This window comes from Ascaphus truei, chromosome 19 (genome assembly GCF_040206685.1).
Source record: "Ascaphus truei isolate aAscTru1 chromosome 19, aAscTru1.hap1, whole genome shotgun sequence".
Lineage (NCBI taxonomy): Eukaryota > Metazoa > Chordata > Amphibia > Anura > Ascaphidae > Ascaphus > Ascaphus truei.
The window spans coordinates 19,808,819-19,834,150 of NC_134501.1; the positions used below are offsets into that span (position 1 = coordinate 19,808,819).

The following is a 25,332-nucleotide window of genomic DNA, read 5'->3' on the forward strand; positions in this document are numbered from 1 at the left end:
GGAGCCGACACCGGGAATTGAACCAGGTTTCCCTGCTTCAAACCCAGTGTCATTGATTGATAGTCAGTGTCTTTACTCTACGAGCCGCTCCTTCTCCCTAATGCTGCTTTTTGCCATACATTTTGTAGAAATAATGCACTAGAGGTTTAGACAGAATCACAGGAGGCATCTTTAATCAGTGTAGAAGATTTCCGAGGTTATAATTAGTTACTTTCAGGTTCAATGGGGGGTTGTTCATTAAACTTTCATAGTGCCGATCTGGGTACTCTCTTATGGAAGCCTCCACCGGAGTCAATGGGAGTTTCTGTGTGGAATTGCCCCGTTCTGCACTAATGCAGTTTCATGAATGACCCCCCAAAAGTGTCAAGTCCTTCTTGCTGCCGCTCAATGTACAAGAGATGAGAGGGGTGCAGACAAAGGCCTCCCATTGGGACCTACTTCATTTGGGGTCAGCTCATATGGACAAGAGTAGCCAATGGGGGTCTACAGAAAACGGTAAATTGGCTGCAACTAGGGCAGCACCAGATACAAAGTATCAAGAAGAAACATTTAGAGCAGTGATACAGCCAGGGAGATAATCTGTGCCATTCACATGAAAGAAATGCCAACATGTATGTTTAACTTCCCCGAACAATAAATATATTCATATAGAACACGTCCGCTGATAGAAGACAGCGTAGGAACAATGATTCATTGCCCTGCAGAGCTTACAATCTAAGACTGGGGGATTTTTGTTTCTTGTGTCTCCCAAATAAACATTTACCAGTAATGAATGTAGGTATGTATGTCTTTATTTATATAGCGCCATTAGTGTACACAGCGCTTCACAGCAGTAATACACGTGACAATCATATAAATAACAAATAATACAAATAACAGATAATGAGAATAAGCGCTTCAGACATAAAAGTGACATTTCGGAAGAGGAGTCCCTGCTCCGGGGAGCTTACAATCTAAAACGGTGAATATTCCCTTGTAGGCGCACAAAGTCTATCAATGCTCATTAAATCGTGACAATTTGTTTGTGTGCTACACACATTTCTTTAGTATTCAGTGATAACGTTTCAGTCTTAATGAATCTTCCTCAGGGCAGGTACTGGAATATGAAACCCTGGTGTCTATGGTTAGATAACCTTATGTCTTGTGTGATGAGCAGACAGACTTCTGTTACCTGGAGGGCATGTTTCGCTGAGATAGTCGGGGTCTTGTACCAATCCGGCCCTCTTAGGCCGTGATTATAGTGCGCGCGACGGCACGTGCGGCGTGAACAAAATACAGCACCGCTATCAGGCCAGCCACAGTACTCGCGAGGAAGCGCGACGGAGCGGCAGAATTTTGAAGAGACAAATCATTTCGTTTTTTCGCACGACGGCCGTGTCACGTGAGCGGTTGAGCCAATGAGGGTGAAGCAGCCTGGTGACATCACAGCCACGCCTCCTCATCAGAGTTCAAGGGTCGCTCGGGACACCTTGCGATTCCATCGCACGCTCACGCACCTGCACTATAATCACAGCCTTATCCTCAGGGTCCAGCAATGGTTACACACTTCTGTTGGACTGACATGGTGTTTGGCCACATAAATCAGGTCCAAGCACCTAATAATCATCCCCCAGACAGCCCTCTGCAATCACACAGACCATTTCACACTTAATGACTTTACAAACTGCATTGACTTGATGTCTTATCATATTCTCACCAATCAAATTCATTGGTCTATATGAAGGTAATCGATAGATAATGTATGTTTCCCTCGCACATCTATACATAATATACATGTATTTTTGCACATTTATTCTCAGAAGTAATTACAGGAGCCCCATACATCTAAAATATCAGCGCACACAAGAATGACACGTCCTAGGGGATGCTTTATCAAAGTCAAAGTTCAAACACAGATGTTAGTGACATGATCTGTCACGAAGAGTCTGCATGCCGCACATTTGGGGCAGATCTCACACATTTGTGTTGCCTTATTGCTTTAATGTACAAAGTGTTTGCAGACACAATCTGCCCTTTCCTGAAGAGTTTACATTCTAGGTTTTGGGGCCTGAGGCACATGGGGTTGCTAAGTCTCACCGAGAGACACATCACTACCTATTCCAATCAATAGACTGGGTGTTGTTCAAGGTGTATAAGGGTATTAGGGTACCAGTTACTAAATATAGGCCCCCCGTGTCTTTACCAAGGTCACGACAAGAGGGGATACCTACATTCGCAGCCAAGTTCACCCACTTCAAAGACGGTTACCAACACCGTACTTTCCAAGCTCTTCCCCCCCATCTTGTGTACAGTGGACGACTAACAGAAAATTGTTTTTTTTTTGCACTTCTGCTTTCCTTATAAGTACACTTTTTCTTAGGATCTGCGCAACAAACAAACACAATAAAAAAAAATCTGAATTGAGTTTATCTAGTTTCCTCCACTCCCTACGATGGCTTCCAACCCTCAGCAACGAGCTGGACAATGGGAGGAAGGAAGTTTGCAGGGTGGGAGGGAGGCCGCCTAACTCCCAAATTGGACAAGTGTGGAGATGCTGGAAAGCCAGCAGTAACCCAGCTCCAAAACGGTCACACTTATCTTCTCCGTGGCTGGTGGATTATTCTAATACATTCTCGGTTATTCCTGAAGGGAGGCCGCTCCTGGCTCTTGCAGCTCAGGTAAGGGGAGGGGGGGGAGGGGGTGCGGAGGCTGTTGATTTCTTTTGATCACTTTCTAATCTTTTTGGGTGTTCGATGCGGAAGATCAACCCTGGGGTAGCATGCTACAATGTTGCATGGGGATGGCCTAATCTCATTTGGTCAACGGGAATGTTGGTTCTCCGATGACATCTGATACATGTTGCATAACATCTCTTCGATAGAAAGGAAATCCAAGAGTAAGGTGAGACTTGTGGTTAAGGCACTGGTCTCTGAAGTGGTTGATGCAAGTTCATGACCATATACTCTGTAACCTCGAGCAAATCACTTTCTCAGTATTGACTATAAGCTTGTTGTTGCCAAGGATTTGTAGTTCCTGTTCTGATCTATAATTTATAGTAAATACTTTGGGAGTTATTCAGTGGGTCAATAGATAATCCATTTGCTGCCAGCAACATGTTAAAGAGCAGATCCTCTTTAAATTAGCTTTCAGCTGAAAACACGGGGGGCAGAGGGGAGGAAGCTGGCTCCCCAAACTCTAACCTCTAAAGACCCTCTCAACTTTACAATTTTAAATATTTGTGGGTCCTTTAATCAAACATTTCTTTCCTACATTTGCCCAAAGTTCAGTTCATAGCAACCCATCAGAATAACCAGGTGTATCGATAGAAAACAGGACCTTAAATAATTGTTCCATCGCCTCTATTGTGCATGTCATTTTCTCATGATTACGGGTAGGGGGCACGGTTGTTTGGAAGAGTTTAGTCAGGGCAGCTGGTCTGACACACATCCTGCTTTTGTTCCAATAGAAGAATGGGAGACAGGATACCCTAAATGTAATCACACTTCCATACATTGAAAAGCAGGAGCTATAACATTATACAGAGTTACAATCAGTGCTGCTATAAGTAATTAGGACTTTACCTACACACGGGGCTCGTGTGATGGTCCATTGTGTATTTCCAGTAGGAAGACTATTAACTCTTTAATGCTGGGGGTCTGAATGCCTTACAAGACGCTCGTTACAAGGGCCCTGGGTGGATTGGGATATAGGGCATTACTGTATAACTACCTTCTCAGCAGAAGAGAATGAAGAAGCCTGCTCGACCTGGGTAGTACAATATTGGTGAGGTGTAGGTGCACTAGGGGAGTTGCAATAGGGTAAGAGGTTCTGCGGCAGATGGCCTCCTAAAAGGGGGGATGACAAGGTAGCCCAAATATCGGGCACTCGTACACCTCAAAAGTTGACAACAATATGATCAATGGTAGATAGGCTGGGTGACAGATGGTAACTAGTGGTTGATGTCGTAACACCTGTAGTAATACATCCTAACATACTATCTAAGTTAGACGATGGTCCATATACATTAAAGTATTGAACTGATAGCCCCAGTCGGCTTGAGACCAGGAAAGAGTCCCCAGGGGTAAAGGTTGAGGATGTGGACAATATTTAAAAATACTGTTTATTTTAACACAATGGTAAAAATAACGGGGACACATAGCTTAAAAAAACAGCATGAACAAATACATTACTGTATAAGACCAGTAACTAGGTAACTGATGGTTGGTCAGTCGCGGGATGAGTACCTAAGGCACCAGGTGACTGGTTCGTCCCGGTAATAAGTAAACCTGTGAAAGACCGCCTACCCCAATCCCCTTAAAGGGACAGTCTCTTCTAGGACCAAAGTGCACTAATTCCAGTGACATGTTTAAGGGGTCACATCTAGGTGATTGATGCTGTTCTTACCAAAATCGGGCACCTAGACGTATTATTAAATTAGTTTGCAGACATGGTGAGCTGAGACTTCGGGGTGGAGGGGGGGGGGGGGTTATTTCTTCTGGCTGCTCCCTTTTGTCTGATGTCCGTGCGTTCAACATGAGTTTTCACAGGCAAAGCCCCCCTCTCCCCCTCCCCTTATCTTTATTGGCTCTCTGATAAGGACGGGATGGCATCAGGGTAAAGGAACAACTTTATTGACAAAACACCCTGAGGATAAAGAAATAATGCTTCATTTCCCCCCAAAAAGAAAACATCCCAATTATTTGCTGTAAGCATGGTTACATTTGTTGAAGACAATTAGAATGATAAATTATTTACAAAATTTTGTTTTTGAGCCATTTATCAGGGATTGCACCTCTGAACGGTAAAAGCCCCTCTGGCAGTGAAGGGGTTGCTTTACTCTTCAAATATGTCAATAATAGCGATTTGTTTACCAGCTTGTTCCATTATGCAAGTACGAAAGCAAAATGTCACCTATATAAGTATTAGGTTAGCGAGAAAAGATGGCCACACACACAAGGGAACGGGCCTGTGCAGGCAGGTGTAGTGCAAGGTAAAACGAGGGTAGCTAAGTCTATAAGGATCACAGCTGTGATCCAAAATACCAGCACGGAACAGAAATATAAATAATAAAGACTTTATTCAGTCCAACGGGCAAACATTTACCCCAACGGGCTGTGATCCTTTATAGGCTTACTGATATTAAGTTAGGCAGGACTTCCCTTTCAAGAGGTATAGATGTTATTGCTTTTCTCTGACGGTCACTCACCTGCTGGTACATATCCCACCTCACTATGATCACCAGGTGGCTTCTCCAAAAATACTGGACACAAACGATGTAAGGTGCGAGACACACACACACACATACACACGCTCAAGAGACACAGACACACGTGCCTCTCTCTCCACTCCATGCTGTTTCCTCCTCTCCTTGGCCCCACCCTCAGGCTCCTGACAACTCCTCCTGATTCGCTGCATTACCCAGCAGCAGCCAATCAGGATGGAGGAAGCTGCCCAGCCCCCTAGCAACAGCCCTGTGCAGGGAAATCTCACCCCCCCTCCCCCCCAAGCCTGTCAGGTCACTATGTTCAGATAGGTATTACCTGACACACACATATCCAATATTACCTCGATTTTTTTTTTTACTGGACAGAGTGTCCAAATACAGGACAGTCCGGTTCAATATCGGACACCTGGCAGCCCTACGTCATCACACGTTCTCTCCGCCATACACAACAGCATGAGCTGGGGTTATAGCTGCTGCCCGCCCAAGAGGCTCGCATGAAATATAGCAAAAGTGAAGACACACGCATTAGATGTGGTGTACTTGGATGTTAAATGCAGGGTGCTGCTTAATTTAAAGCATACCTCTGACATATTACACATCTGTACACCTTGTTCACACATTGGGGACACGATTTGGTATCCTTGAATTCTTCTGGTAGATGTAGGGTCAGAAATTACAGACACAAATATAAGACCATTTCCCCCCAAGATGAGCTAATAAACCTGTAGGTGGAATATCCCACAGCTTGTTAATCTCACCAAAATCAATATTGTAATTTAAACAAAGACAGAAGCCCCCTACCCCGTCCCCAGTTTATTGCTGGCTCTCATAAACCCGTCCCAGTTCAGCCTCTTGGACAAGTGATGGTTTCGTATAACAAGGCTTTCAAACCATCAGGAATCTCTCTCTGTTCCTACAGATGGGGTTTCACGGGGTATAACATACAATGAAACCTGCAGTAAAAGAGCAGGAAGTGTTGGAATGCAACGTACAGCTCAGAATATCCTGTTTTTGTTCAACAGAAGAAAATGAAAACAGGATACAGGTCCCACGCCCCACAGACGGCAAAATGCGCTCACGTAGCCGGCGCGGTCTTTGCCGTCGGTGCGTGGTGGTACATCTGACAGGCCAGTCCTGGAAGCAGCTCCTTGACTTGTAATAACATTTATAGATACAATATAACCAGCTCGGACCCAGTGCATCCTCCGTGATGAATCATAGCACATAAATTGTTCATCTTTAAAGCAGCGGTCAAAGCTGCCATTTCCCCCCCTTTAATATCTGCATCAATACAATCTACACAATGATAAGTAATTAGCTAAGTTGCCGATCGATCCGTTCTCCTGTGTTCGATCGGCGAAGATTCGGCTCGGGGGTTCACTAAATGACTGTCAGTGCAGCAGAAGAGGTCCAAAGATGCAAAGCTCTGTGGGGAAAATCATGTGACCAGGCAGTCACTAGATACAATTGGTGCACTGCTAGAGAGAGGGCAGGGCTCAAAAGGGGATGTGCCCGAGCCTCTTTCAGAAGAGGAAGGGGATGTGACTTTCTAAATGGTTGCTATAGAAGCAAGAAATGCTTGTTACATTATAATACATTAAAAATGTAATTCCGTGTTTTAAAATAAAAATGCTACAAGTATTTTCTCATAGTACAGAACAATGGCGGACACAGGAACTGGGGGTTTTGTGAGTAAGCAAATGTTTTAGGATTTTTTTTTCATTTGTACATTGTTCCTTTAAAGTTACTGTCTATGGGGGTCCCGGTTGTAAGTGAATGAGGGGGGAACCTCTGAAAAATGTTGGTAATGGGATTATGCCCAATTATTATTTTTTTCCCTCAAAAAGGTTTAGAAAGTTCACACTGTAATGAGACACCGACAGAGAGAGATATTATATACATACACATACACATACAGTACACATACACACTTCACCCAAACACCAGGTTTGATGAAAATACACAGCACTGCAGCAAATGCCATCAGAAGATTATATTTTCCATAATAACCAACAGTTCGGTCACTAAGGGTCCTTCACCAGGGCAGACAAGGGAGATTAAATACAGCGAGTAAACCTGGACCTGAAAACATGTATTTATACATCAGTTATTATGAACAATATAATCTCCTGATCACATTTGCTGCAGTCCTGTGTCTTTAATCATCAAAGCTGGTGTTTGGGTGAAGTATTTCTCTATATTACTGCTTTATGGCACGTGCACTTGCTATATCTTTTACAAATCTTGTGGTGCGCCTACTGTAGTATATCCGTCTCAGGGAGAGATTAGTATTTACAAATAAAAGCAATACTATTTTATATACATAGGATACGGTTCCTGGGGGTTCTGCAAACACATTACATTTCCACATGGTTCTGCGGTTCTTAAAAAAGTAGAATCTCATTACTCACTTCCAAACCAGCCACTGACAAAAGCAGCACAGTATGTATTACGGGTACCGTTTGTGGGAAACCAGAGAGCGTGTTACATGGCCGATTGCTTTCCCCTTTCCTGCAGCCCCTGGATAGTTAGATGTGGGGCGGCATCATTAACCTCTTCTCTGCTGAGCCCTGCAATCGGCAACAGGCCCCTTCAGCACAGAAGAAGCCACGTGGCAAATTACATGTACAGTGCTCCAAAGTGACCGTTTTCGGACAAATATATCCCTATTGACTTCAATGGCATCTTCGGAGTATATAGATTGATAGAATTCACCCCTACGGAGGCAGTAAACAGACACAAGTATTTGGAAGAATGCAGAATTGGGAACCAGTTGCCCCTGCAGTATGTTAGAGAATATTTCAAGCCCAGCACCTGTCTCTGTAGCATGTGCTGCTATGAGCACTGCCCAGCTTGCTGCCAATACACCTTAGTCTGTTGAATATGTTGCTGCGAAATTGGTGAGAGCAGAACTGAATGTGCACCTGCTCTGGTACATGATATGCATACAGAGGGAGATGGGGAAATGAAGAACGCTGACCTCATTATGCTGCAGCAGCAGCGGCGGTGCACTAATGGCTGCATGTGCATATCTGTCTCCTGGGGCACGTCCTCCTGCAATCCCTTAATCATTACTTCAGGGGGTTCTTAACTCCAGTACTCAAGCCCCCGCCCCGCTTCAGCACACAAGGCTCAATCAGTCCCTGCTTCAGCACAGGTGGCTCAGTCTTACTGAGTCTCAGATTGAGCCACCTGTGCTGAAGGAGGGACTGATTGAGCCACCTGTGCTGAAGCAGGGATATCCTGAAAACCTGACCTGTTGGGCGGGTTCTTGAGGACTGGAGCCGAGAACTGATCCCCTGACAGTGAGAAACGTACCTCTCTGCATTTTCTAATTGAATCGCGGAAGCAGGAAGCTTCTCCTTGTGCCCATCCAAATGATTGGAGAGATCATCATGTCTTTCAGCAAGCATTTATTTTTCCTAATACACTTAACTTGTGCAAAAAAAGCTTTATCAGGGACACCCAGAGCGTTTTATTCGGGGTGAGAGAAGGGAGTTAACACCTGTCACACTCATTAGCCTGACATTTTGCCTGCGTTTGTCCAGTGCAAATTAGAAAGAGTATTTCTGTCATTTTTTTACATGTCGTTAGGGACGCGGGCGCCACACCAAAGGCATTTTAATTATATGCAAATGATCGGAAACAGGAGAACGTATTTCCAAAGCCTTCCCCCAGTGCAATCTTCAACATTATAGCATCATCATTAAAGCCCAAGCCCCCTAATTGCTCTTTTAATTACTGTAGATATATATTAATTGCTCTGCATATTCCACACCTATTTTGCATCATAAAAAAAAACACACACACCCTGCAGTGTGATGAGACAGTGAATATAACTATATGTGGAAACGACATGGAAAAGCACTATAATCCCAAGCAACGTCGCTTACCTTTGCCATTATTCCCCTTTTCATTCACTGAATGATAAATAACTACGCACTGGTATATTTCCCTATTTGCCTTTCATATTACAAGGCTGACGACGTGCAATTTACAATTGTGTTTGCATTACACCCTGCAGCAGGGGTGCTCAACTCCAGCTCCCGCACACATCCGCCCTCAACAGGTCAGGTTTTTTAGGATATCCCTGCTTCAGCAAAGGTGGCTCAATCTGAGGCTCAGTCAAAGACTGAGCCACCTGTGCTGAAGCAGGGACTGATTGAGCCATCTCTGCTGAAGCAGGGATATCCTGAAAGCCTGACCTGTTGGGGGGGGAGGCTTGAGGGCCCCAGTTCAGCACCCCTGCCCTACCTCACCGCTTGGGTCAGCAGAGACACATTGCAGCCACCACCCAGGGACAGGTAATAAGCGGGTTTACAACGCGGCAATAAGACATATAAGAGCAAACCGCAAAATACAACTGAGGCTCAGAGAAGCTGTGGGCAGGGACCAGCCGGCAGTGAGACGCTGTGGGCAGGGACCAGCCGGCAGTGAGACGCTGTGGGCAGGGACTAGCCGGCAGTGAGACGCTGTGGGCAGGGACTAGCCGGCAGTGAGACGCTGTGGGCAGGGACTAGCCGGCAGTGAGACGCTGTGGGCAGGGACCAGCCGGCAGTGAGACGCTGTGGGCAGGGACTAGCCGGCAGTGAGACGCTGTGGGCAGGGACTAGCCGGCAGTGAGACGCTGTGGGCAGGGACTAGCCGGCAGTGAGACGCTGTAATGGGACTAGCCGGCAGTGAGACGCTGTAATGGGACTAGCCGGCAGTGAGACGCTGTAATGGGACTAGCCGGCAGTGAGACGCTGTAATGGGACTAGCCGGCAGTGAGACGCTGTAATGGGACTAGCCGGCAGTGAGACGCTGTAATGGGACTAGCCGGCAGTGAGACGCTGTAATGGGACTAGCCGGCAGTGAGACGCTGTAATGGGACTAGCCGGCAGTGAGACGCTGTAATGGGACTAGCCGGCAGTGAGACGCTGTGGGCAGGGACTAGCCGGCAGTGAGACGCTGTGATGGGACCAGCCGGCAGTGAGACGCTGTAATGGGACTAGCCGGCAGTGTGACGCTGTAATGGGACTAGCCGGCAGTGAGACGCTGTAATGGGACTAGCCGGCAGTGAGACGCTGTAATGGGACTAGCCGGCAGTGAGACGCTGTAATGGGACTAGCCGGCAGTGAGACGCTGTAATGGGACTAGCCGGCAGTGAGACGCTGTAATGGGACTAGCCGGCAGTGAGACGCTGTGGGCAGGGACTAGCCGGCAGTGAGACGCTGTAATGGGACTAGCCGGCAGTGAGACGCTGTGGGCAGGGACTAGCCGGCAGTGAGACGCTGTGGGCAGGGACTAGCCGGCAGTGAGACGCTGTAATGGGACTAGCCGGCAGTGTGACGCTGTAATGGGACTAGCCGGCAGTGAGACGCTGTAATGGGACTAGCCGGCAGTGAGACGCTGTAATGGGACTAGCCGGCAGTGTGACGCTGTAATGGGACTAGCCGGCAGTGTGACGCTGTAATGGGACTAGCCGGCAGTGAGACGCTGTAATGGGACTAGCCGGCAGTGAGACGCTGTAATGGGACTAGCCGGCAGTGAGACGCTGTAATGGGACTAGCCGGCAGTGAGACGCTGTAATGGGACTAGCCGGCAGTGAGACGCTGTAATGGGACTAGCCGGCAGTGAGACGCTGTAATGGGACAGGCTATTGCAGGAGGTGGAGGATGTAGCTACTTGGCAGTTTGCTTAATTGATTGATAACTCCACATCATGTTTAACGTTGCAGGTACAGAGCTGTAATTAAAAAGGTGAATTCTATTAAGCAAAGACAGTAAAATAGCAGAGAGAGAGAGAGCGCGCGAGAGAGAGAGAGCGCGAGAGAGAGAGAGAGCGGGTTCTTCAGAGAATTATCGTTGCTGCTGAAATTAGCTTTCACACAAAAGAAAATGCCCTGGTTTATTTAATGCTTATACGGACATTTCATTTAACACAGGGGTTCTGTCGCCAACAGGTCAGGTTTTCTGGATACACCTGTGGCTCAATCAGTGGCTCCTTGCTTCAGCATAGGTGGCTCAATCAGTGGCTCCTTGCTTCAGCATAGGTTGCTCAATCAGTATAATAAGCCTGAGCCACCTGTGCTGAACCAGGGATATCCTAAAAACCTGACCTGTTGGGGGGGGGGGGGTCTTGAGGACTGGAGTTGAGAACCCCCTGCGTTACACTTGTTCAGTGCCGGGCAGCTTAAACCTGGAACACAGCTGATGCATAGAGGCGGCACGTCCGGAAGCGCACGGTGTTATTACCCACGTGAATGTGCGCTAAGGAAAGTAATAACCAGAGAAATAATGTGTGCGTTTATCCTTTATAAAGGCCCACGTTCACCAACGGGTGTGACGCTTTAGCATGCCTTAACTCCCATTTATTTGGATAGGTGTTAATGTGTGCTAAAGCGTAGCACCATTTAGTGAATCTGGGCCACCGGGAACCTCATGTTCAGATGTAGTTTCAAAGAGGCCAAAAGAACGTTAGGGACGGACAAACCGTTTGTTAGTAAAGTGTGAGAAGTCCCGGTTAGAATGTGCCAGGCCCCTTTCTCTATATATACACATCATATACATCTGTACATCTGTACATCTGTATATATATATCTATATATATATATATAGATATATATATATATATATATATATATATATATATATATATATATATATAGATATATATATATACACAGTATACATACATCTGAGCAGCTAGGGATTATTACAGAGAAAAGGGTTAGACATATCATACATCAAATTAATAGCAATGGGGAAAAAACATGTTTTTCCTCAACAAAACCCATTGGATTCATTAGTCGGCAAAGTGCATGATGCAGGCGAGATCTTCTACTATGCAAAGCATACAGAAACGGATATAGTAGCAATACAATGTTCTGCTTTCCCAATATTATCTTATGACATTAAAACCACCTTTTACGTGCATCCACTCATTTAGGGTCAGAGGGCTATTTAATCTGTCACCACAATGGGGGGAAAAACACTGTTTGCGCTTTTATTTCTGTGTTTTTTTTTAAAGAAGTTGCACATTCGGCATGTTTCATAGTGAAATATGAGAAGTCTTTTGTCATAATTCAGCACTTTATTACCTTCCGGTGTCAGAGAAATGAGACAATAAACAAAAATGGCCAACAGTGTATTGCATAACGATATATTTCCATGCAGAGCGATATATTTCCATGCAGAGCAATGTAATAACACGCAGAGATATATGATAGCACGCAGAGTGGTATAATAACATGCAGAGTGATATATTATAATTGAGAGTGATATAATATCATGCAGAGCAATATAATACCTTGCAGAGCAATATATTAACATGCAGACTGATGTAATTTCATGTCGAGCGATATATTAGCATGCAGAGTGATATAATAATATGCAGAGATACAACAACAAGCAGAGAGATATAGTAACATGCAGAGCGATATATTAAAAAGTGAGAGAGATATAATAACATGCAGAGCGATATGTTACCATGGAGAGCAATATAATAACATGCAAAGCGATAAAATAACATGCAGAGCAATATATTATCATGGAGAGCAATATAGTAACACGCAGAGCGATGTTACCATGCAGAGTGATATAATAACATGCAGAGGGCAATATATTACCACACTGAGCGATATATTACCTTGCAGAGTGATATAATGCCATGTGTAGTGATATAATAACTCGCAGAGCGATGTAACAACATCAAGAGCGATATAGGAACACTCCGATCAATATAATAACATGCATAGTGATATAATAACGCGCAGTGTGATATAACAACATACAGAGCGATATAATAAGATGCAGAGTCATACTGTATAATAACATGCAAGCTAACCCATTTCGGGCCGCCCTGGATGGGTTGCCATAGTGATGTATTGTACCTAATTTTTTAGTTAGTATTAATGGTGTTGGCTGTATACTGTATGCTGTAGTTTATGCGTTTGCTTTGCTGCATTATTAGGCATTAAAATGACATTAACATATTTTAAGCTCTGTTAGATACCAAGTCTGTCTGGCCTAATAATTTACAATCCCATTCTATACTTCCGAGAAGTCGGACTATAAATACAGGGACAAGCTGCCCATTATTTAAAGTTGTCAATTCCAACTGAAATCACTCAGGGCTTAATTGAGGAGAAGAAAAGTGGTACGTCAAGAAATGCAGGGGGTGATGTATCAAGGGAAATCCAGAGCAGAATTGATGCAGAATTGCATCACTTTCATCTTTACATGCGTCTCTCTGCGTCAGTTTACCTGCGTCTCTCCGCGTCAGTGTACCTGCATCTCTCCGCGTCAGTGTACCTGGGTCTCTCTGCGTCAGTGTACCTGCGTCTCTCCGCGTCAGTGTATCTGGGTCTCTTCCACGTCAGTGTACCTGCGTCTCTCCCCACGTCAGTGTACCTGCGTCTCTCCCCACGTCAGTGTATCTGTGTCTCTCCGCGTCAGTGTATCTGCGTCTCTCCGCATCAGTGTACCTGCGTCTCTCCGCTTCAGTGTACCTGCATCTCTCTGCGTCAGTGTATCTGCGTCTCTCCCCACGTCAGTGTACCTGCGTCACTCTGCATCTCTCTGCGTCAGTGTATCTGCGTCTCTTCGTGTCAGTGTATCTGCGTCTCTCCGCGTCAATGTATCTGCGTCTCTCCTCACGTCAGTGTACCTGCGTCTCTCCGCGTCAGTGTACCTGCGTCTCTCCGCGTCAGTGTATCTGCGTCTCTCCCCACGTCAGTGTATCTGCGTCTCTCCCCACGTCAGTGTATCTGCGTCTCTCCCCACGTCAGTGTATCTGCGTCTCTCCCCACGTCAGTGTACCTGCGTCTCTCCGCGTCAGTGTATCTGTGTCTCTCCCCACGTCAGTGTACCTGCGTCTCTCCGCGTCAGTGTACCTGCGTCTCTCCGTGTCAGTGTACCTATGTCTCTCTGCATCAGTGTACCTGCGTCTCTCCGCGTCAGTGTATCTGCGTCTCTCCGCGTCAATGTATCTGCGTCTCTTCCCACGTCAGTGTATCTGCGTCTCTCCCCACGTCAGTGTACCTGTGTCTCTCCACGTCAGTGTACCTGCGTCTCTCCGCGTCAGTGTATCTGCGTCTCTCCCCACGTCAGTGTACCTGCGTCACTCCGTGTCAGTGTACCTGCGTCTCTCCGCGTCAGTGTATCTGCATCTCTCCCCACGTCAGTGTATCTGCGTTTCTCCACGTCAGTGTACCTGCGTCTCTCTGCGTCAGTGTATCTACGTCTCTCCGCGCCAGTATATCTGCGTCTCTCCGCGTCAGTGTATCTGCGTCTCTCCGCGTCAGTGTATCTGCGTCTCTCCGCGTCAGTGTATCTGCGTCTCTCCGCGTCAGTGTATCTGCGTCTCTCTGCGTCAGTGTATCTACGTCTCTCCACGTCAGTGTATCTGCATCCCTCCGCGTCAGTGTACCTGCGTCTCTCCGCGTCCGTGTATCTGCGTCTCTCTGCGTCAGTGTATCTGCGTCTCCCCGCGTCAGTGTACCTGCGTCACTCCCCACGTCAGTGTATCTGCGTCTCTCCGCGTCAGTGTATCTGCGTCTCTCCGCGTCAGTGTATCTGCGTCTCTCCGCGTCAGTGTATCTGCGTCTCTCCGCGTCAGTGTATCTGCGTCAGTGTATCTGCGTATTTCCATCTTCAGCGTATCTACGTCTCTCCGCATCAGTGTATCTGCGTCTCTCCGCGTCAGTGTATCTGTGTCTCTCTGCGTCAGTGTATCTGCGTCAGTGTATCTGCGTATCTCCAGCGTCAGTGTACCTGCGTCTCTCGGCGTCAGTGTATCTGCATCAGCGTATCTGCGTATCTCCAGCGTCAGCGTACCTACGTCTCTCCGCATCAGTGTATCTGCGTCTCTCCGCGTCAGTGTATCTGCGTCTCTCCGCGTCAGTGTATCTGCGTCAGTGTATCTGCGTCTCTCCGCGTCAGTGTATCTGCATCAGCGTATCTACGTCTCTCCGCGTCAGTGTATCTGCGTCTCTCCGCGTCAGTGTATCTGCGTATCTCCAGCGTCAGCGTACCTACGTCTCTCCGCATCAGTGTATCTGCGCCTTTGCTCCAGCGACCGCCTCCCCGTCAGCCTGTGAATTAGAGAGCGTGAGTGCGAGGAGGCGATACATGACACAGATTAGAATGAGATGTATAATCATTGCATCACTTTGTTCGCTTTTATACATCTGAATTGGATTAAAGTTGCCTTGCTGTGTGATGCAGTTTGATACATCTCATTCTAACCTGCGTTATGCAACGCCTCCTCGCGCCTCCTCACACCGACGCTGATTTACCCTTTACCCCATTTTTTTTCTTACCCCCACATGTTTTAATAGATGGAAAGTGGGGGTAGCTTCTGATCTGAACCCCACTATTTTCATCTCTGGGAACACCCCTCCCTGAATCACGAGATACTTTCCGGGGGAGTTACCTGGTTGAAATCTACTTCCAGGAGGGGGGGGGGATAAATATCTGGGGACAGATGGCCCCCGTCGCAGTTGATATTCTTGGGGTTCAGCTCCAGATCACCTTCCTGTTCCCAGCCTAAAAAATAGACGGTTAGTTAGAGGGAGATGGCAGCGCCTCTGGCTTCCAATTTGCATCACATGTGGGAAACTCTTGATTTAAAGCAGCTCTCTTGGGGACACGTTCTGTTTTTTTTGTTTGTTTTTAATAGGATTGAAGCAGGGGGTCTCCGGAGCTGAACCACATTAATTTCAGCTCGGGGGACCCCCCTGTTCCCAGAGATACTTACCTCAGAAGCTGCTGCTGGTATCTCTGCGATGTTTAAAGCACCTGTGTCATGTGGGCCAATAGGAAGCTGCAGGGGGGTGACATCATGGCTTCCTATTGGTCCCCCGTGTGCGGGACATTTAAACCGCCATTTCGATAGCCACACCAAGCCCTGCCTGGGCTGTTACCGACACTCCCTTCTGAGATAAGTATCTCGGGAAGCAGGCGGTCCCCAGAGGTGAAATTAATGCAGTTCAGCTCCGGAGACCCTCTCTGCCTCAAACCTATTTTTTTTTTTTTTTTTTAAGTGCATCACAAACAAACCTTTGTGCTTTCTTTCCATTGATACATCTTTCCCAGAATGCTTTGTGATACAGCTCTGCCTATCCGTGAGTAATTGGTACGAGAGTAATGGATCATGCTACCGTACTGGAGTTATCTCCGATACAATGAGAGCCCTTTTCCGTTGACATGTTTTATTTCCTTCCACCAGCGATTGGAGTTAAAAGTTTTCATGGCAGATTACAGAGTCTCGCCGTCACATTGGAACCGCGGCAATATCATCATCTGCAGATCAAACCAATTTGGACTCTTGAATCTATCTCTGCCACCGGCCTGCTGACTCATGAATCACACAATTAATTGAAGCAACAAGAAGTGGACAAACCATTTGTATTTACCGACCAAAGTCAGATATGAAACTGCAGCCCCCATCTGTCCCAGCACAGACTATCCCCTGATTTATACCTGTCTACGCTGGGTTATAATTGGGCTTTGTGCAAAACTTTGCCACATAAAGGATGCAATACAAGCAGTCATCGGTTATCCAGCGGAACCCGTTCTGGAAGTAGCGTTGGACAGTGAAACCGTTGTAAAGTGTCCCATGTTAATCAGTGGCGGTGAGTGTTGGATAACGCATTCCGGCGTCGAAAAATGGCCCTTAGCGTTGGATGTGCCATTCGTTGTAAAGTGAAACGTTGGATAACGAGGACTGCCTGTACTATGATTTTAAGGCCAGGAGAGCAGTCTAAGTTTTAGTGTCTGGTGCATAGACAAAAGGATTGCCTTCAACTGAGCTGTCCCACTTCAAACACCAGCATCTTTATCACAAATCCAAAATGTATGGTCTCCTCAAAAACGCTGCCGCGTCCACGCGCCTCTTCGCCTGCAGGCGCGCAGGCGCTTGGCCAACTGCTATAGCCAATTACTGACGTGTGCTTGACGTGCGTGCGTGTGCAGCAACTCTGACACTATAAGCTCGGCCTAAGAGGTGTCAAAATGAAACCTTTGTTTAGCTGTTAAAATGGTTACTTTTTTGTTACTTTCAATTCCTCGATCCCCACATTGTAAAGAGGCAATCCAAGCAACTTGGATATATATCTAAACAAAAAATACATATATACACACACACACATATATATATATACACACATACATACACACATACAGGAGTAAGGGGTAGTATCCCACTCCCTTTCAGGAGGGGAAGGAACGTGGCCAGAACCGTGGCTCCACACTTCCAACAACTACTAAATTTAGATTTGCAGTCCCTTTTGTACCCAGGGGGAGGGTCCTAGGTCTGAGCCCCTGATAGGGCAGCATACAGGCCTCAAGCCCACCCCTGCCACTCAAGGGAGTTGTTTACTGCAATGGAACCCAGATTAACCCTAACACTGCCTGCACTGGTACCAGGGTTTATGTGTTAGGCAGGGCAGATTAGTAGCCAAGAGGATACATGGCTACACACACACAATATATATATATATATATATATATATATATATATATATATATATATATATATATATATATATATATATATATATATATATATATATATATATATATATACCACTGTCATTAAGGTTATGGTGGGTAAAAAAAGTGACAAAAACCCTCCACAGTAAAGCATAAAGCAACTGTAAATATTTATAGTTGCTATATATATATATATCTATATATATACACACACACACACACTCACACACACACACAGGGGAGGGAGGGGAGGGGGGAAGGGAGGGAAGGGGGGAGGGGGAAGAGGGGGCGGGAGGGGGGAGGGGAAGAGAAGGAGGGGGAGGGGGGGAGGGGATGGAGGGGGGGTGCGGGAGGTGAGTGACAATTAATGTATCCTGTGGCCGTTTGCTCCCCCTTCCCCCACTGTCTGCCGGTCGTCTGTCCCTCCCCCTCCCCCCCCCCCGAAACCTTCCGTCTGTTGTGGACGTCTGCAGACGGGGGCGCTTGCATGCGTCGGCCGCTCCTTCACCCGTCCGCCCGCTCCCACGCGGATCTGAGGCGGGAGGTAGCGTGTTTTGGCCGTTCCCCCGGCCGGCTGTCCGCTCCCCCGCTGTGTCCCGGGCTCTCGCTCCCGTGCGGACGCTCCCCCGCTGACTCTAGCGGCCGGGGTGTGCGCTTGGAGGCAATGCGGGAAGGGAGGAGCAGAGGCGCAAGGGTTTGAGGCAGCGGGAGGCACAGGGGTTTCGCGCTGGGAGGGGAGGCACAGGGGTTTGAGACAGCGGGAGGCACAGGGGTTTGAGACAGCGGGAGGCACAGGGGTTTGAGGCAGCGGGAGGCACAGGGGTTTGAGGCAGCGGGAGGCACAGGGGTTTGAGGCAGCGGGAGGGGTGTGCGCTGGGAGGGAAGGTGGCGGTTTAGTTACTTACCTGGGCGGGGTGTGTGTGTGTGTGTGTGTGTGTGTCTCTGTTAGACCACACCGGCCAATGAGAGGTGTGCGGGGGCGGGCGGGCGGGCCAAGGGAGCCATCTCATTGGCCTGAGGCGGAGCGACGGGCCAAAGGTCCAATGTGATTGCCCCTAGACACAGGGAGACACAGGACGGACAGACTGACATACATACAATGGTTTGAGATATATATATGTCCTTCAGTCCGTGTAGCTCAGCAATTACAATGTATTCTTCTATTACTATATGCACTGTACAGTCGAAGACTGAGCCAATGATTGTGCCACCTGTGCTGAATCAGGGATATCCTGAAAACCTGATCTGTTTGGGGGGGTGGGGGGGAGGGGCTGAGGACTGGAGTTGAGCACCCCTGTGCTAAGCGATAATGGGGAAAGACAGCGTTGCAGACCTGTCTGAAACATGCAAATGCATATCAATCCGTCCCTGCTTCAGTACAGGTGGCTCAGTCTGACTGATTGAGCCACCTGTGCTGAAGCAGGGATATCCTGAAAACCTGTCTTGTTGGTGGCCCTTGAGGACTGGAGTTGGCTACCCCTAGCCTATACTAATATATCTAATATAACTAATAAAATATTACTGTCTGGAGTCAAATCTTACTTTTATTAACTGACATAATCCAGTCGATATTAGTATCCATTTAACCTTGCATTAACCTTGCATGAGAAAGCCCAGTATCAGTTTTAGTAAGACGTGTATAATATGAATGTGCAAGGCTTAACAATTTATTAGCTTTTCATGTGGGAATTGTAAATTAAATGTAAGTCTTTCCAGTGAATTTCCGGGCTGTCTTAAACATTATATTTTTCTGTAAAGCATTTAAAGGAAAAAAAAAATTTCATGAAAATTACCCCTTATACTTTTATATAAAGCGGGGGTCTCCGGAGCTGAATAAATTCTGCTTCAGCGACCCTCTGCTTTCTTAGATAGTTACCTCCAAAGGTGTCTCTGGTTCTTGATGCAAGTTAAAGCTGCAGACCAAACAATAACCTACATGTGTGTTTTTTTTTAAATAAATCAGTTCTGTACTATGAGAAAATACTTGTAGCATTTGTTTTTTTTAAACAACTCCGAATTACATTTTTAATGTATTATAATGTAACAAGCATTTTCTGTTTCTATAGCAACCATTTCCAAAGTCACATCCCCTTCCTCTTCTGAAACAGGCTCTGGCACACCCCTGTTTGAGCCCTGCCCTTTCTCTAGCAGTGCACCAAATGTATCTAGTGGCTGCCTGGTCACATGATCTTCCCCACAGAACTTTGCATCTTTGGTCCTCTTCTGCTGCTCTGACAGCCATTTAGTGAACCCCCGAGCCGAATCTTCGCCGATCGATCACAGGAGATCGATCGGCAATTTGGCTAATTACTTATCATTGTGTAGATTGTATTGCTGCACATATTAAAGGGGAAAAAATAATTAAAAAAAAAAAACCCCTGGCAGCTTGGACTGCTGCTTTAATAAACCCCACATCACGCAGACCAATAAGAAGCCGTGATGGATGACATTACGACTTCCGATTGGCCGCTTTAGATGCCGGGAATTTAAACCACCATTTTTCCCCCCCTGCAGGAGACAGGACAGTACCTGGGGCATATTCTAGGGTAAGTATCTCTGGAAGCAGGGGGTCCCCAAAGCTGAAATAAATGCGGTTCGGCTTCAGAGACCCCCTGCTTCCTATACAATTGTAGGTGCCATCAATGGAGGTAAAACAGGGAAGACGCTACAGATGCATTGAAAAGGATGTTCTGTTTGTCCACAAATTATTAACCCTTTCACTGCGGAAGGAGCAAGGAATCCATTGCTCTAGTAGGCAGGGAAGGTTCTATCCTTACGCAGTATCTGTTTCCGCAAGGACAGGGCAGGGGTGTGTATATTGAGGCTCTGGAATTATGTCTGGCTGACTGTGGAGAAGTCACCTAACTGCAGGAGTGCTCAACTCCTGTCCTCAAGCCCCTTAACCCCCCTCCCCCCCCCCCCCCCCCCCCTCCCCAACAGGTCAAGTTTTCAGGATATCTAGCTGGCTCAATCAGAGGCTCAGTTATGGAGTGAGCCTCTGATTGAGCCACCTGTGCTGAAGCAGGGACTGATTGAGCCTCTTCTGCTGAAGCTGGGATATCCTGAAAACCTGACCTTTGGGGGGGGGAGTGGCTTGAAAACTGGAGTTTAGCGCCCCTCCCCGATCTTCCTTTCTACATTATGGGGTTAAGCACGTGTAAATCAGCTTACGCTTTAGACTTTGCAAAACAGCTAAGAGAAGCCGCCCTGCGCCTGCGAGATAAACAGTTGTGTGCTCCATGGATAAATGTGGATATAAAACGTGGTAAGGGCGTTCTAATACAGGGCCAATGCTGAGGAATAACTCCAGAATTTAGGAAAAGTGAGTGAAACCACAATCATATATAAAATTGAAGTGAGTATGTCCATGAAACACTAGAGATGACACAGAGCCCCTGAAATCAGGGTCTATGAGAAATGATCCCAACCCCTCTGATTCATCAGGAGTGTCCAATTCAATATGTACTCACAATCCCCCACATCCTGCTACTGGAGAAGACGTGCAGCTCCCGAAAATGAAGTCCAGAGATGAGATGAGATTTAGCGCATGGGCAAAAAATGAAGGAGAAGGGTCCAGGTAATGCAAAAAAATAGGATTTATTAGGAAGACAATGGCATAGAGGAAAAGCCTCCTACGCGTTTCGTACTTTATCAAGGAGATAAAACAGTTGTTGGATAAAGCATGGGCCTAAAAGTCGCTGATATGAGAGGTCTGTGATCATCAGAGGGCTCCCGGCCAGAGGCCGCACACACGTGCCAAAGGGAATATTAAAAACAACTGATCATAATAACACGTGATGGAGAGAAAGATGGGTGGGGCAGGGAATGTGCATGTACTCTGCTGCTTTTTATCACACCACGGATATCACAAAAACCTGGGTGTGAAGTGTGGGGCCAGGATATTTGTATTTATTGAGACGTCTCCTGCCAGATGTGCTTGCGATGCATTGCGGACAGATGTTGTTAGTTTTAAAGACACAAGATCGTAACACTGTGCGCTGTCTTGCAGATCGCTGGGCCTGCAGGGAAGATGAAGTTGCTGTGGGTTCAGCTCCTGGTCGCGGCGTACGTCTCGTCCCCGTTGGTCCTGGGTCATGAGGCGAACGCAAACGCTGCAGAACGTCGCTCAGGAGACCGCGGCGCCTCCCGGCGCGTCAAGAGAGATTGGATGTGGAATCAGATGTTCATCTTAGAGGAGCAAATCTCAAATCTGCCGCATATCGTTGGAAAGGTGAGAGTGTGGCAGGCTATCCCACTCATAATCTTTTCTTCCTCGTGGCTCTACCTCGCCGTGTCTCTGCTTCAGCACAGGTGGCTCAATCAGTGGCTCGGTCAAAGACCGAGCCACTGATTGAGCCCCCCTGTGCTGAAGCAGGGATATCCGTAATACCTGGCCTGTTGGTGGCCCCTGCAAACAAGAGTTAGTCATGACGACTGAGCCACCTGTGCTGAAGCAGGGATGTCCTGAAAACCCGACCTGTTGGTGGCCCCTGAGGACTGGAGTTGGCCAACCCTGCTCTATGTTAACACCAGCCATGCGTGCACCTTAGCTTCTCTAAGGACAGGTCGCCCCACATCTCATTCCCACATCATACCTTGTGGCTGTAAGAAAAATGCCCTCTTCCGTTGAGCTCACACGCTCTTCGGAGAAGGGCGTTTCCTTACCTCCTGTATGTTGTAATGTTTTAAAACCCCCAGTTGCTCTGCTATGCAGAATATGTTGGGACCTTGTCAATATACATCACATCATTAACATAATAACAATGGTGCTAATAATGGTAGTAATTAGAACAATAGTAGCAATTCAAAATATTAATGATAATAATCGAGTGACGTCACCTTGCCACACTGTTGACCTCTTCGGGTTATTGATCCTGGTTTCGTTTTCATTGATAGCACAGAAATTGACAGAATTATAACAGCAACAACCAAATTGTAGTGACAATGATCAACAGCAGTGGTGATTACACCCCCCACCCTCCCCACCTCCTCCCAACCCCCAACAGGTCAGGTTTTCGGGATATCCCTGCTTCAGCACAGGTGGTTAAATCAGTCCCTGTTTCAGCACAGGTGGCTCAGTGCCTGCTACTAAGGCACCTGTGCGGACCCTGGGTTATCCTAAAAATCTGACCTGTCGGAGGGTCTTGAGGACTGGAGTTGCTCCCCTGCACTAGACCATTTAGGAACTTTAACCTACAACTATTTGTAGCTGGTTTTACCCTTGGTACAGAATCAGCCTAATATCTGAAACTGATTCTGCGCTTGATTATTTCCAATCAGAGTTCTTAAATCTCTGTGATACCCATGCCCCACTATGCAGAATAAGAGTACGGAGGGCCAACCGTTCCATGGGTAACAACCGGCCTTATTGTGCTATTCCATTTTAGGAATGCCTTGTGTAACCATATAAAGTAACTGGCACTACCAAGCAGCTTAATAACTACAGATGCCTGCGGAATACATGCACAGGGCAACCAAGACTAGCAAAAGCCCAATACTACAGTGACCACACACAAGGATATCCGCGCTCGCGCTGTCCTCTGTTTTAAATGGAACTGCGAGTCTCTTGCTGCCGTCCGCTGGAGAACTCCGCAGTCTCCTGTAGCGTGAGTTCCCCTAAGAGAGCTCACAATGCAGCACAACCAAATAAATCGGAGAAAGGCAAATTAAGAAGCAGTATACTTTTATATATTAAAATAGAACTGTCCCCCAATAGAACTGAGTATGACATGTAAAATCCGCATAACAATAAAATATCAAATGAAAATTGAACTTACAACTACTGTAGCTAATGGTGTATGAGTAGGTGACCGGGATGTCCAGAAGCACAGCCATAGGAATATATGCATCAGGTCCGGACTCATTAAGCTCCGTCTGTGGATTTTCCTTCGCTCTGCCGGTCAGCCTCTCCGGTCAGTGACGATGCACGTAAAAGTGTGCAATGAGATCCAGTGTGAAATGGAACTTGTAAAACTCACTGTGCAATATTCCTAGATTGTGCAGAGGCTTTTGACAATGTTGATCATGTTATCTTGTTACAAGAAGCAGTGCTCTGGAATAGCGGAAAATGCTTTAAACTGGTTTCACTACTATCTATTGGGTAGATCCAAATATGTGTCTATCTCAGGCTCTAACTCCAACCCCCTGGATATCCCCTGTGGGGTCCCGTGAGGCTCTGTTCTGGGGCCCCTACTTTTTTCAGTCTTCATTAATGATGTTTCTATAGCCTGTAAGGGAACTTCAATACACATGTATGCGGATGACACAATATTATATGTGGCCTTACGATTCTTGGGGCCCCGGGCAAGAGAGTCAATGGGGCCCCTTGGAGGTTTGAATTTGATTACCTAGAAGTAACTAAGCAAGTTGGGCATTACTGATTTAAATGTCACTTTATCCTGTCGATGACGCGACAATGAAAGTATCATACTGAACAAACACTACAAAACATACAATAAACATAAATGTCCTTGGCGCACTATCTGGTGAATAACCTGACAGTTAGAGAAGTCCAATTGGTCCTTGAGGATAGGGATATTTAATCCGGAATCCAATCTTTTCTGGAGGTCCTTAGAGGTAGTTGAATCAAATATGCTTATAGTCCCTATATACGTGGTACAATGTGCCGTCCGCTTGCGTGGCAGGATGCTGGGTTGCTGCAGATAGGGGTGAGATTCAGCGTGTGTCCCCGCTTCGTGGCCTCGATTCGGAGCGCCTCGTCTCACACCGATGATGTCACTGCTCAAGCTCCCCTTTTCCTCCGTGCATGCGTGGACGTAAGCAACGTAACACTGCTACAGAAACTCCACCCTTCATTAATGATGTTTCTATAGCCTGTAAGGGAACTTCAATACACATGTATGCGGATGACACAATATTATATGTGGCCTTACGATTCTTGGGGCCCCGGGCAAGAGAGTCAATGGGGCCCCTTGGAGGTTTGAATTTGATTACCTAGAAGTAACTAAGCAAGTTGGGCATTACTGATTTAAATGTCACTTTATCCTGTCGATGACGCGACAATGAAAGTATCATAATACATTCAGTATAATTCATATTTATTACAACTGGAGTGAAGAATATTGCAATTTACGTAATACATGTAACATTATATCAACACTGCACTCTACAAGTTAAATAGTTATTAAAGATTTTGTTAGGTGGCAGTTAAAATCCATATTAACTTCTTCACCCAATAAAACATTTGCAAAATATGGGGGCCCCCTACAGTGGGGGCCCTGGGCAGTTGCCCGGGTTTCCCTTGGACACACACTTCAATCTGATTTTTCAAGACTTGGATACTGGATTTCCCAAAATAAACTGGTTTTAATCACTGACAAGACTGTAACGATGGTATTTCAGACCAAGGCTAAATTTCTAAAGCTTCCAACAACAAAACTTCAGATCAGAACAAACTCTAATACCACCCTAGCCTTTGTCGCTAGTTTTAAATATCTGGGCATATGGTTTGACTCCCATTTAACATTTGGGTTGCACATTGATACTCTGACCTCCAAACCTATGCCAAACTAGGTGTACTTTATAGGCCCAAATCATCCCTAAATCTGCTGGTCAGAAAGCGTATCGCACAGCAGATGCTAAAGCCAATTACAGACTATGGGGACATAGTATATGGCTCGGCACCCCAAACCT

The 25,332-nt window shown here is 46.5% G+C and overlaps 1 protein-coding gene across 1 annotated transcript in view; it reads left to right on the forward strand.

Annotated features, from left to right (window-relative positions):
• Positions 1 to 2,439: 2,439 nt before the first annotated feature.
• The window catches only part of CDH5 (cadherin 5), a 45,259-nt gene continuing 22,366 nt past the window's right edge, over positions 2,440 to 25,332 (forward strand). The window contains exons 1-2 of the mRNA XM_075576760.1: positions 2,440 to 2,657; positions 21,689 to 21,910. Coding sequence (XP_075432875.1) covers positions 21,710 to 21,910 — 201 coding nt within the window. The 5' untranslated portion in view covers positions 2,440 to 2,657; positions 21,689 to 21,709. The remainder of the gene's footprint in view (positions 2,658 to 21,688; positions 21,911 to 25,332) is intronic.